Source organism: Erythrolamprus reginae, chromosome 6 (genome assembly GCF_031021105.1).
Source record: "Erythrolamprus reginae isolate rEryReg1 chromosome 6, rEryReg1.hap1, whole genome shotgun sequence".
In the NCBI taxonomy this organism is placed as follows: Eukaryota; Metazoa; Chordata; class Lepidosauria; order Squamata; family Dipsadidae; genus Erythrolamprus; species Erythrolamprus reginae.
The window spans coordinates 64,470,334-64,484,129 of record NC_091955.1 but is presented as its reverse complement, the minus strand read 5'-3'; the positions used below and the strand labels follow the sequence as shown (position 1 = coordinate 64,484,129).

General features: G+C 39.2%; 1 protein-coding gene across 1 annotated transcript in view; it reads left to right on the top strand.

The window, feature by feature from the left end:
- ADSL (adenylosuccinate lyase) overlaps nucleotides 1-13,796 on the top strand; it is a 31,007-nt gene that overhangs the window by 4,929 nt on the left and 12,282 nt on the right. Inside the window, exons 2-5 of the mRNA XM_070756075.1 lie at nucleotides 4,200-4,403; nucleotides 6,313-6,357; nucleotides 10,991-11,070; nucleotides 12,767-12,938. Coding sequence (XP_070612176.1) covers nucleotides 4,200-4,403; nucleotides 6,313-6,357; nucleotides 10,991-11,070; nucleotides 12,767-12,938 — 501 coding nt within the window. The remainder of the gene's footprint in view (nucleotides 1-4,199; nucleotides 4,404-6,312; nucleotides 6,358-10,990; nucleotides 11,071-12,766; nucleotides 12,939-13,796) is intronic.

Here is a 13,796-nt window from a genome sequence, read left to right as displayed (position 1 = left end):
AAATAAACATTTAATGAAAGTCCACAGCTGTGTTGGTTCTTCATACCAGGAGTATCTTTTAATTTATAAAATTATTTGAAGCTTTGGAGTTGTTATGGAACAGAAAAACTGATGCAGTTATACATCTTAGATCTTATACACTATTCATTATAGAATTGGATGTCATATCCGATTGCAGTTTACATTTTATCAGATTACAGATTACAAAACAAGATTTAAGAAAACAAATTATATTCTAATGTACACATACATATATTCATACATACATACATACATACAAACATACATACATACATACATACATACATACATACACAGGCCTAATTTGAAAGGATAATCTGTTATTTTTAACTATCTGCATTCCCAAGAAGTCACAACTCTGATCTTGATCTTCAAATTCAAACTGACAGAAAACACCATGTGCACCTGTTTGTTCCATCAAGGCTCTGCCAAATTGTTAGTAAAAGATGCCCCCTTCGGTTCTCAAGGAAGAATGTGATTTCAGTTATGGGCAGGAGGTGGGTTTGGTTTCTTGTTATTCAGTTTACTGCCAGGAAAATGTGCCCTACAGTTGGGATATAGAATAAACACCGGGCAGAAAGAAAACTAAACTAAACGAAGGTAAAAATTCTTATCTAGGAACCAAATATTGATGTTGCTAAGTCAGAAATTAACTTCTACCTTAAATGCAGCACAACAGAATTTGGCCACTGCTAAGAATGTACAATTCTATTGATCAGTCAGCACCATTTGAATATAAAAGCAATTTGTGCATCGTAGAATGTCCAATAAAAAGTGTCAATAATTTCTACTCTTTATAAAAGAGGCAAATACAGTGTTCCCTCGATTTTCGCAGGGGATGCGTTCTGAGACCGCCCGTGAAAGTCGAATTTCCGCGAAGTAGAGATGCGGAAGTAAATACACCATTTTTTGGCTATGGACAGAATCACAAGCCATCCCTTAACACTTTAAACCCCTAAATTACCATTTCCCATTCCCTTAACAACCATTTACTCACCAATATTACTGGTACTCACCATTGAATAAGACACTTAATGATCCTGATATTTATAAACATAATTATTTATTAACAATAATTTTGTTGTTGTTATTTATTTGCAAAATTTATTAGTTTGGCGATGATGTATGACGTCATTGGGTGGGAAAACCTGTGGTATAGAAAAAAACCCACGAAGTATTTTTTAATTAATATTTTTTGAAAAACCATGGTATAGGCTATTCGCGAAGTTCGAACCCGTGAAAATCGAGGGAACACTGTATAATAAAATATGATTAGCATTAAACTGCATGTGTGATAGCGTGTGCCCATGCTTTTTTGGCACCGGAGGGAAAAAAGGTTCACCATCACTGCTGTAAGGTCTCCCTGTCAGCAGATACCAGCTGTTTTTCATGGAGTTTGACAGAGCTCCACTATTATCAACTGCTCTTGCCACAATGCCAACTAGTCTCCCAAGAGTATATCATTCTGGAAGTAGTTAGTGGATTAAACCCTGCTGTTCTGTTTAAGAAAAGAAACAAATCTTATGTTCCCGGGTCACCCTGACCCGGACAGAAAACTCTTCATTTGCAGTGCTTATGTTTGGTCAATTTGAATACTTTTTTCACTTGGAAAGTAGTCTGAACATTTCTGCACACAATGATATGAAAATTGAACTGAAGAAATTAATCCTTATTGGTTTATTTTGCACATAAATATGCCTCCCCCCCCCCGTTTTTGTGAATTTTCTTTAGGTTTATTGATAATTATGCCTGCAAAATACATTCTATTTTACTAAAGTTGGTATGGGATTGGTAGCTTGAACATTTCTGAACATAATGATATGAAAATTGAACTGGAAAAATTGATGCATATTGGTTTATTTTGTTGATGAAATGCACGCCCCCCGTTCTTTTTAAATAGTCTTCACTTTATGGATAGTTTTGCTAGAAAAATACATTCTATTTTACTAAAGTTGGTGTGGGATTGGTAGCTTGAACATTTCTGAACATAATGATATGAAAATTGAACTGGAAAAATTGATGCATATTGGTTTATTTTGCACATAAAGTATGCCTCAATTATTTCAATTTATATAATGCTGTTAATTTCAAACTTACATACTTTTTTTTAGTAAAATGGATTTGTTTCATAAAATTAGTTCTCTGGCTACAATGTGGTTGATTTTCAAAAGGATATTCCAAATATTTCTAGACAAATATGTATAAACAGTGACAATAATGGCACACAGCAAGGCCGAGGGGGGGTGGCCCTTTTGTGGCAAAAATAAACCAATAAGAACCATTTTTTTCAGTTCATTTATATTTTTCTTATATTCAGAAATGTTCAATTTAGTATATCAAACCTTTTGGGGGAAAATTCCTTAGGGATTTGTAGCCTTAAAAAATAGAAATTGACACGAAATTTAAAAAGGATGGGGGGAGGGGCTTTTTGATCAAAATAAAAATATAAGTCTCAATTTTTCCAGTTCAATTTTCATATCATTATGTTCATAAATGTTCAAACTAGTTTTCCAGTTGAAAAAGTTTTCAAAAAGACCAAATTCAAGTACCTAAAAAAAATCATTTTGGTCCGGGTCTATATGACCCGAACAGACTAAACGTGACTTTTTTTTTGCCCAGAAAAAAATTTTTCCCCCCACCCCCACAAATATTTTTTTGATGATCAGTATTGTTAAATTGAGTAAATGAATGCCTAAGATTTTAAATAATATTTCGGATTTGGAGCATAAAAAAATAAAAAGTGAAAATGGTTGCAAGCAGCCAAGGGGGGGGGGGGGGGAGGCCTTATTTCTGATGTTAAAAAACCAATAAGAATCATTTTTTTCAGTTCCTTTATATTTTTCTTATATTCAGAAATGTTCAAGCTACCAATCCCACACCAACTTCAGTAAAATAGAATGCATTTTGCAAGCAAAACTATCCATAAATTGAAAAAAAAATCACAAAAACGGGGGGGGGGGGGCGTGCATTATATCCGCAAAATAAACCAATAAGATTTACTTTTTTCATTTCAATTTTCATATCATTGTGTGCAGAAATGTTCAGACTACTTTCCAAGTGAAAAAAGCTTTCAAAAAGACCAAACATAAGCACTGCAAATGAAGAGTTTTCGGTCCGGGTCAGGGTGACCCGGGAACAGAAGATTTTTAACTTTTTTTGCCCAGCAAAAACTAAGCCCCCCACCCCCCCAAAAAAATTCTCATAGAGAGAACCCCTGAAATGATGAACCTACATGAAATTTCAAGTTTCAGATATGCAGGGAAAATTTTTTACAGGGACTCAAACTTGGCTTCGGGTCACATACGACCCGAACAGAACAGCAGGGTTAAGATAGGACCCCAGAGCTCCTGTGTGCATCTTGCCCCCTTCCTTCCTATCTTTGTTAATTTTTAGATCAATTTTAGTGTTATTATCTATTGTTTCATATAGTTGCTTTCATTGATTGTAACCTGCCTAGAGTTACCTCTAGGGCAAAATGGGCAGCAAATAAAGTTTAATAAATAAATGTTATCCCGTGTCTGATTATTAGGTACAGGCAGTTCTTGACTTACCACCACAATTGGGACCAGAATTTTAGTGACTAAGCAATGCTGTCACTAAGTGAATCATCATATGGTCAGATTTGATAACCTTTTTAGCACAATTGTTAAGCAAATCATCACACTCATTAAGTGAATCATATGGTTATTAAGTGAACCATGCTTCTTTAAGTGAATCTGGCTTCTTCAATTGACTTTGCTTGTGGGAAGCTGGCTGGGAACATCAATAAAATGTGATCATGCATCCTTAAGACACTGCAACTGTTGTAAATATGAGACATTTACCAAACATCTGAATTGTGATCATGTGACCAAGGGGGTTGTTTGATGGTCATAACTTCAAGAATGGGTTGTAATTCACTTTTTTCTGAAGCCATTGTAACTTAAATGAATGGGTTACCTGTCTGAGATTAAATAGTACAAGTAGAAATAATTCTCAAATTGTAGAGCAGGAGGGCTGTTATCTGCTACTTGGAAATTTGCAGCTTAGCTATGCTTTCTTAGTTACCGTAATTGTGAAAGTTACAAGAGTTATTTCTGCAAAAAAATAAAATTCCAAAGTAACTATTTTTGCTCTCTTGGCTGCCTTAACTTGAGGATCATGCACCTTCTAATGTAAGAAACTTTTTTTTCCCTTAGACATTGGGCCTGGACATCACAGATGAACAAATAATGGAAATGGAAGCAAATCTGGACAACATAGACTTCAGAATGGCAGCAGAGGAAGAGAAACGATTGCGTCATGATGTAATGGCTCATGTACATACGTTTGCCCATTGTTGTCCTAAAGCTGCAGGAATCATTCACCTTGGAGCAACGTCTTGTTATGTGGGAGATAATACGGTAAAATAGCACACCAAAATAAATTTATTTGTTGAATCAATCTTGGTTATGACCGCATACCTGGGGTCCCAAGGAACCAGAGACTCAGGGCGGCTTACAACATGTTAGCAATAGCACTTTTTTTAACAGAGCCAGCCTATTGCCCCCACAATCCGGGTCCTCATTTTACCCACCTTGGAAGGATGGAAGGCTGAGTCAACCTTGAGCCGGTGATGAGATTTGAAAACTCGAAAAATTACAATATCGTGCAAAAGTTCATTTATTTCAGTAATGCAATGAAGCACAGTGGACCAACACGAGCAGATGACATGACTCCCCAAATCAACACACACTATGGAAACTTTTGCATCGCATTTGGAAACCAAGAACCCAGAGTATGGAGGAAGAATGGAAAGGCACACACAGGAAGATGCTTGAAGTCCAGTGTTAAGTTTCCACAGTCTGTGTTGATTTGAGGAGCCATGTCATCTGCTGGTGTTGGTCCACTGTGCTTCATTAATTCCAGGGTCAATGCAGCCGTTTACTAGGAGATTTTGGAGCACTTCATTCTTCCTTCCGCAGACGAGCTTTATGGGGATGCTGACTTCAATTTTCCAGCAGGATTTGGCAACTGCGATGTTGCCAAAAGCACCAAAACCTGGTTCAATGACCATGGGATAGCTGTAATTGATTGGCCAAGAGAAATATGAGAGGCATGAGACCGAACAATGCAGAAGAGCTGAAGGCCGCTATTGAAACATCCTGGTCTTCAGAATTGCCATAGGCTTCCATGCCACGCCACATTGAGGTAGTAATTGCTGCAAAAGGAGCCCATACAAATGGCCCATTTCATTTCAGAAATGAAATGATTAAGTTTTTTTGGATTCCCATTTTTTCTTTTAGCACATTGTTATCATCTGTTTAGAAAATCCCATTAATTCTGTTAGGTATTTATATTGCAATCTTATTCACACTGGACTTATCAGAGCATTTAGGTTCATTGAAATTTTAGGTTTTGTAAAGATTTTTATTGTTAGAGTAATTATACAGTTGGAACCCACACTGAAAAATAAATTTCAGCAAATATATTGAATAGAATTGCATTTGTTATGTATTGTTGTGGTTGGCTCTTGCCCAGCTCCTGCCCGAGGGAATGTGGAGGTGGATGCAGGGGAAACTTCAACATGTCATAGGCCTGTTTTATTGCCAACAGAGTCAGGTAGTTCAGTTTCCTCGGACGAAGAAGAAGGTGGGAGTGACTTGGAAGAGGGGGGCTTGGCACACAGCCCAGGAAGTCAATCTCCATTATCTTCAGTTGATTCAGATGCGGAAGTCTTGGACCCACGCAGGCACAGAGTTATGCGTAGAAGAGACCAATTGAGGGCATATTACAAGAGATAAGAGAGGCCATCTGTGTTTGGGTGGGGCTCCAGTAATTAGTGCTGCTGATATAAATAGCAGCGTGTGGGTTTGGCCGTTGTGGAAGATTATCTGATCGTTGTGCTTCAGGACTGCCTTGCTGTCTCCGGACTTTGTTGATTTTTCACGACTTTGAAACCAAAGCAGAGCAAAGTGTGTGTGTGTTTCACTTCATTGACTAAGGGACTTGTACAGACTACCAGGTTGTTTTGGGACGAGTGCTCTTTGCAATACAAAAAGAGTGCTTAGTTTATTTTGAATTTTGTGATAAAGAACATTGTTTTGAATTTTCAAATGTGTGTGTGTCTGAAATTTGTACCGTTGAATTTTCGGGAGGCTCCTACCAGAGAGCCCAACAGAACATGTATGTGTGTTATGTATGGGCAGATATATAATTTCTTTTCAGAAATTATAACAAACGGAGTTTGACTTTTAATGTCTGCCAGTTTGCTCAACAGTAAAATAATAAAGGTTATCTTATCTGACTTTTTAAAATTCTTCTTTCTATTAGGACTTGATAGTTCTTCGAGATGGACTCAACCTGCTTCTTCCCAAGGTAATTGTTGGCTTGTCTCTGTTAGCTATGCTATGAAACCTTCGACAATACCGAGCAGAGAATTTTAATAGAGTGTGGATGTGTGATAAAGCCAAGACACAGACTTAGTTAAATAAGTATTATTTACATATAAACAAAATATAAACAATCCAAAATATGCACGTAGCAAATACAGAACAATACAGAATATAGATAACAAGCACAAAGCTACAATATAATATAGATAAAGCACGAAGCTTATACAATACAGATAAAGCACGAAGCTTATACAAGCATAGAGCTTAGTCACGACTCCCCCATCTCAGGCAAAAGTAAAGTAACAAGGAAGTGACTGGGCAGAATCATGAGCTTTTATAGCTTCAATGACGACATAGCCTTGAACATTAACTCTTCAAGTAAATGTTAACTCTTTGAGTGCACATTAACCCTTTAAGTACAAGTTTGGTACAGTTTACAATATGCAGTTTATAATGGCAATCCCTAACACACATGTACCCTGTACTAACAGTAATATGCATTATTTCATAAGGCAGGGACTTTATTGATTGACAAATGGCTGTTTGCTGACGTTAACTATAGAAATAGAAATGGAAACGGATTCTGAGGCAATGTCAAAACATTCCAGAGAAAAGAGCAAATTCAGGGCATTTCTTGATTTTCTGTGAAGTACATATTGGGAATAGAACCTTACTTTCTGACTTGGGCCTTTACTAATTACAGTGATCTCTCGATTTTCGCGATCTCAATCTTCGCGAAACGCTATACCGCGATTTTAAAAATAAAAATAAAAATACGTCCGCGGTTCTCTCTCTCTCTTTCCTTCTCTCTCCCCCCCTCCACTTGCCCACGAGAAGAAAAAAAGCAACCTCTGCCGGGCAGTTCCCCTTGTGCCCTCGCTTTGTGCCTGCCTCTTGTCCCTCTCTTTTGGGGATTTTTTTTTCTTTTCTTTTTTCGCCTTTGGTCTCCCATTACTGTAAACCTGCTGCTTGGCCGCCGCCGAGGAGAAGCGCGGGGAGGGCGAGAGAGGGAGATCGTGGCATGCGAGGTCCCTGCAGAGCAGAGGGGGTGGCTGAGGCGGCTGAGGCGTAGCGGCGGCGGCGGCAGGCGAGCTTGGAGCCTTGCTTCAAGGGGGTCAGACGCAGCCTCGGCGAGCCGAAGGTTTCCGCAGCCCTGACCCAGAGCAGGAAGGGCTGGTGGGGGCGGCGAATCCACCTCCCCAGCCACTGGCTCCACCATCTGCGCATGCGCGGCCATGGGGAAAAAAGGGCGCGCATGCGCAGATGGTGTTTCCACTATATCGCGAAAAATCGATTATCGCGAGAGGTCTTGGAACGTAACCCTCGCGATAATCGAGAGATCACTGTAGTACTAATAATTTTAAAAGTAGACTTGGTTAAATATATTATGCTCTTCTGGTTTTGTTACACCTTTTCCCTCAAGAGTTTAATTCATTTGATTCCTACCTGTGCAATAGCCACCTCCAATTGGAGCCCCTGCAGATTTATGTTCTGCCTCATGGAATTATAACAGAAAATATAAATAGATGAAGTTGTGAGCCAATAAATTCATCCTGAAGGTACACTAGCTCTAAGGAGTTGTTCAAGCCAATCTGTGCATCCCAAACTGCAATATTATACCAAATGTTAGAGGGATCAGATTATTTATTGATTATTTCATTTGTTAAATTTATTTGTCACCGCTTATGACAATAAAAAGGAAGCAATGAAAAGAGTGTGAACAGAACAGAAGACAATAGAGTAATAAAATAAACAATGAAAAAGAACACCACAAGAAATGCAACTACAGTGATACCTCGTCTTACAAACGCCTCGTCATACAAACTTTTCGAGATACAAACCTGGGGTTTAAGATTTTTTTGCCTCTTCTTACAAACTATTTTCACGTTACAAACCCACCGCTGCCGCTTGGATGCCCTGCCTCCAGACTTCCGTTGCCAGCAAAGCACCCGTTTTTGCGCTGCTGGGATTCCCCTGAGGCTACCCTCCATGGGAAACCCCACCTCCAGACTTCTGTGTTTTTGTGATGCTGCAGGGGAATCCCAGCAGGTGAATCCCAGCAGCGCAAAAAGGGCGCTTCGCTGGCAACGGAAGTCCGGAGGTGCGGTTTCCCATGGAGGGGAGCCTCAGGGGAATCCCAGCAGCACAAAAACGGGTGCTTTGGCTGGCAAAAGGGATGAATTTTGGGCTTGCACGCATTAATCGCCTTTCCATTGATTCCTATGGGAAACATTGTTTCGTCTTACAAACTTTTCACCTTAAGAACCTCGTCCCGGAACCAATTAAGTTTGTAAGACGAGGTATCACTGTATATGATTACCAAAAAAGAACGATGGATGGGTAGAGAGCAGAGAGCAAAGGGTGGGGATGAGAAAGGTGGAGTCTGCCATCAATCCAGCTACTATCTCCAGCATAGCCATTTGCACCCCAGGACAACTGGAAGCACCGGGTCTTCACACTTTGATGGAAGATGGGAGGTTGGGGGCAGATGTTATCTTAGAGCAGTGTTTTTCAACCAGGGTTCCGCGGGACCCAAGGGTTCCGCAAGGGCCAGCCAGGGGTTCCGCGACTTAATGAGAAAAAAAAATGATTAAAAAAAATTAGGCCAAAACCGACCAGGACCTTATCACACCTAACCTTCATACCTGCACAATGCTATGCATGCGCACTATGTGGTGATTAGTTTTTGCATTTGCTTACCTTCATACTATTTCTGTTTCCATTGTTAGACTGTACAGTGTCGTACACATTAATTTTCAATATAGTTTAAATCTAAATGTATTTTACCGCTAACATGGACCGATTTATTAAAAAACGAAAGTTAGATGAAGGTGACGTTGCTGAGCCATCGCCTGATGTTGCATCCGAATCCACAGAGCCGACAATGCAGAAAATTGATGCTGTCGATTCTCATCGTAAGATTCGTCAGTACAGTTAACAATTATTTAGCTAGCATGATCAGTGATCTCTTTTTGCTGCGCAAACCGCCCAATTACACGATCAGTGGACTAGTTTTCTGAAGTGTGCGAGGAACAAATTGCAGGCATGAAATATATTATAGCAGAGTGTTGACTTTTTTGAAGTCAAAATAGTCTCCAACAGTCCAACTCACCTACGAACATTTTTAGATTAAAAAAAAAATTGGGGGCTTGCCTTGAAGGGACATACACAGTACCAGTATACAGTATAGGTTCCGCCAGAAATCTGACAACACCAAAGAGTTCCCCTGAAGGAAAAAAGGTTAAAAACCACTGCCTTAGAGCAGTGTTTTTCAACCAGTGTGCCGCAGCACACTAGTGTGCCGTGAGACATGATCAGGTGTGCCGTGGGGAAATTAAACATGGGCCCCCAAACTACGGCCCATGTGCCGGATACGGCCCACAGAGGCTATTTATCCAGCCCGCCGCCATCCGCCTCCATCCGAACATAAACATTCCCCTCACAATCCCTCCAGCTATCAGTGACAGGAAGAGTGGAGGCACAGGGAACGCTCACTGGCCAATCACCTTTTAGGATTCATCCCGACCACTAGCGATGAACCAATAGCAAGCCACCTCTCATAAAGCTAAAGTTTGCTGATCTTCCTTTGGACAGTTTTGGGTTATCTGTTGCCAAGGAGTTCCCCATTCTGGCCAACAAAGCTATTTTGACATTGGTCCCATTTTCAACCACATATCTATGTGAGCTGAGCTTCTCAAGCTTGACTGCGATAAAAACTAAAAACAGACAGAGACTGAGAACTGTTGAGGAAGAGCTTCGTGGGTGTCTTTCTACCATTCCTGACAGGATATCCCTTTTGTGTTCATCGAAACAGGCCCAGGTTTCACACTGTGAGCATAAATACATTTAGAAACTATATTATTAACTATATGTATAATATGTACTGTACTAGAGTGTCCTTTTTTGTGTCATTTTGGATGGTGGTGTGCCCCAGGATTTTGTAAATGTAAAAAATGTGCCGTGGCTCAAAACGGGTTGAAAACCACTGCCTTAGACAGTAAGATCTGTAATAGGATTCGATCCATGCTGACCTTGATATTAGCAAGAAAACAAATGACAGTTGAAATTCCAAAATGGGAAACAGGTCTAATTAAATACAATGTCTCCAGCAACCTTTTAAAACTTTAAACCTTCTAACAAAGGTTCTAGTAGCCCTGCCCGGCCAGGGTCAGCCAGTATTCATTATAATTTTGATTTTGTAGGATACTTTTTTCTCTCAGGAAGTCTGACTTGCAGCTGGTAACCCTCTAGCATTCAATCCTCCAGTGTTAGTGCTGTTTAGGGCTCAAAAAATGAAGCTATACAATTGTTGTGGATCAGCCTCAACTTTCTAACCTGAGTATTTTGATCAAAACATTCTTATGCTCTGACATCTCTTCTTTTCCAAGCAAAGACTTTGTTGAGCACGACAATGTTGGATTATTCTTTTCATTTGCAGCCAGCAAAAAAGGCTTAAAGTTGGGGAAAACTGTGTGCAAAATTATTTAAATGTTTTTTTTCTCATTGTCAATAAACATAGTGAAGATGAACCATGTAGTCTGCCACAAATGAAAGAATGATGAGGATGCTTCTCTTATTTTCATGTATGTTATTCTTCTTCTTCCGTTTTATTATAGCTTGCCACAATAATCAGTCGTCTGGCAGAATTTGCTGAAAAGTATGCCAACCTGCCCACCTTGGCCTTCACTCACTACCAGTAAGTAATTACTTAAATGTTATTATTCAGTAACATGGCTGCTATTTTTTCTGTTTCATCTATTTTATGCATCAGTAGCTTTTCTAGGGGGCATGTTTAAGGACAATAAAGTTGATGAGTAGATACTCTAATTTATTAAATTCCAAGCACCAAGATTCTATTTCAATTTGGCAAAAGCATTCGGAGGAGGGAAGGAGGCCTCTCAACATACATATTTTATCCGTTTGCAAAAATGCTATAAATCATAATTAGTCCTGTTAAAATATTTGTAGTAAGAACATAATTCATTTGAAGACTATAAAGTCAGTATTCTTCATTAAATGCCAGTTCAGAAATCTGTTATGAATTACCATGTTTCCTATAACATATTCTTTTGCTGCAGATATTCTATAATTTCGTTCTGTTTTTTTCCCCAACATGTTGAAACCAATGACATATAAAATATGCTACTATCTGATTAGCAATCATGTAAACTATTCAATATCCCTTCCCCAAGCCTTTAAAAAAAAAATTAATTGATTTTTTACAATATAAACACATACACAACATAAAACAAGTGCTTTGTGAATTGTGCCCACCACCAGACAAACATTCATACCCCACCACCAAATCGGGGGTGTTTCTTGTATAAACCATTTAAACCCAAGAGCAAAGTATCTATTTACATATTATAAAGTGATTCCAATTTGTATCTTGTAGCTTGGTCTCGGATTCTACTCGCCATATATCATCTTACCTTGTCCCATCGACCCATCAGTTGTCGCAAATCAGTTTCATTAACCAAATTCATCCTTTTATCCACAGTCTCAAATTGAATGTGATCCACTATGTACCGGTACCAATTTTGCATTGTCCATTTTGTCGCATCCTTCCAACCCAAGACTTTTACTACCTGAGTGCTTTCTATCGCTGCCTGTTTTATTTCTCTAAATTCTCCCATTGCATTACTTTTAACTAATACTGCCATTTCCTTAGTAATTATCCATCGTATATTTAACATCCTATTAATATCCTCTTGTACTTTTTGCCATAAATTCTGTACTACCGGGCATTCCCAAAACATATGCATAAACACTCCTTTATCTTGGCACCCATGCCAACAAATCCCTCCCCCAAGCCTTCAAATCTAGAGGTTCTCGTTTAATTTAAGAGATAGCTATTAAGTTTAAGAGTCATGGTTTGTCCTTACCAGTTTGTATAACCAAGATGGAACTGCTCTAGGAAAAGCAAATACAGTGTTCCCTCGCTTTTCGCGGGGGATGCGTTCCGAGACCGCCCACGAAAGTCGAATTTCCGCGAAGTAGAGATGCGGAAGTAAATACAGTATTTTTGGCTATGAACAGTATCACAAGCCTTCCCTTAACACTTTAATCCCCTAAACTGCAATTTCTCATTCCCTTAGCAACCATTTAGATTATTACTCACCATGTTTATTTATTAAAGTTTATTAAAAAAATATTTATTAAAGGTGGACGAAAGTTTGGCGATGACGTATGATGTCATCGGGCAGGAAAAACCATGGTATAGGGAAAAAAACAGCAAAGTATTTTTTAATTAATATTTTTGAAAAACCGTGGTATAGAGGTTTCGCGAAGTTTGAACCCGCGAAAATCGAGGGACCACTGTATAGTCATTTTGTAATAACATTAACTTTCATCCGCTTGTCCTTAAAACAATAGTCTTTGTGATATTTTAGGCCTGCCCAGCTAACCACTGTAGGTAAACGTTGTTGCTTATGGATTCAAGATCTCTGCACAGACCTTCAGAATCTTGAAAGAGCACGAGATGAATTAAGATTCCGTGGGGTGAAAGGCACAACTGGCACCCAGGCCAGCTTCTTGCAGCTTTTTGAAGGAGATCATAGTAAAGTAAGTAAGGATGCACTGGATCGTCACTTAAACATGTTCTAGTTAAGTATTTATTTGTTAAGAATTATATGCTGCCTTAAAAATATTGAGAAAGGCAATAAGTAAACTCACTTTCAGGCATGGAAAAAACATTGAAAAACGATGTCAGAAGTAGCAAAATGAATACTATCAACATTTTATATGTGTGTATATTATTTATTTATTTATTCAATTTTTATGCCGCCCTTCTCCTTAGACTCAGGGCGGCTTGCAACATGTTAGCAATAGCACTTTTTTAACAGAGCTAGGCTATTGCCCCCACAATCTGGGTCCTCATTTTACCCACCTCGGAAGGATGGAAGGCTGAGTCAACCTTGAGCCGGTGATGAGATTTGAACCGCTGACCTTCAGATCTACAGTCAGCTTCAGTGGCCTGCAGTACAGCACTCTACCTGCTGCGCCACCCCGGCTCTTATACACATGAATATTATCAACATTTTATGTGTGTGTGTGTATGTACGTACGTACGTACGTACATACATACATACATGTTTTTGCTGAATTTGAAAATTAAGGGAGACTAGGATAGCTCTATTTCGGCCTTGTTCTGGCCTCATCAGCTAGCCATACCCTCACTGGAATTTGAACTTGCAGCCTTTGCCTTGTAAGGCAGAGAATTAACCTCTAGGCTACAGAATCTCATCCTTTCAGCTTTGTACCAGGGAAGTGTTATATATTTTTTTCTGTTGAATCACCCTGGTATACCCAAGTATGGGAGGAGCTTAATTCATGAATAAATTAAATAACTGCCTTGGAAATGGCCCTGGGCTGGGCCGAGAGGCAAAAGGAAGCATTAAGCTCCTCCCATATTTGGGTATA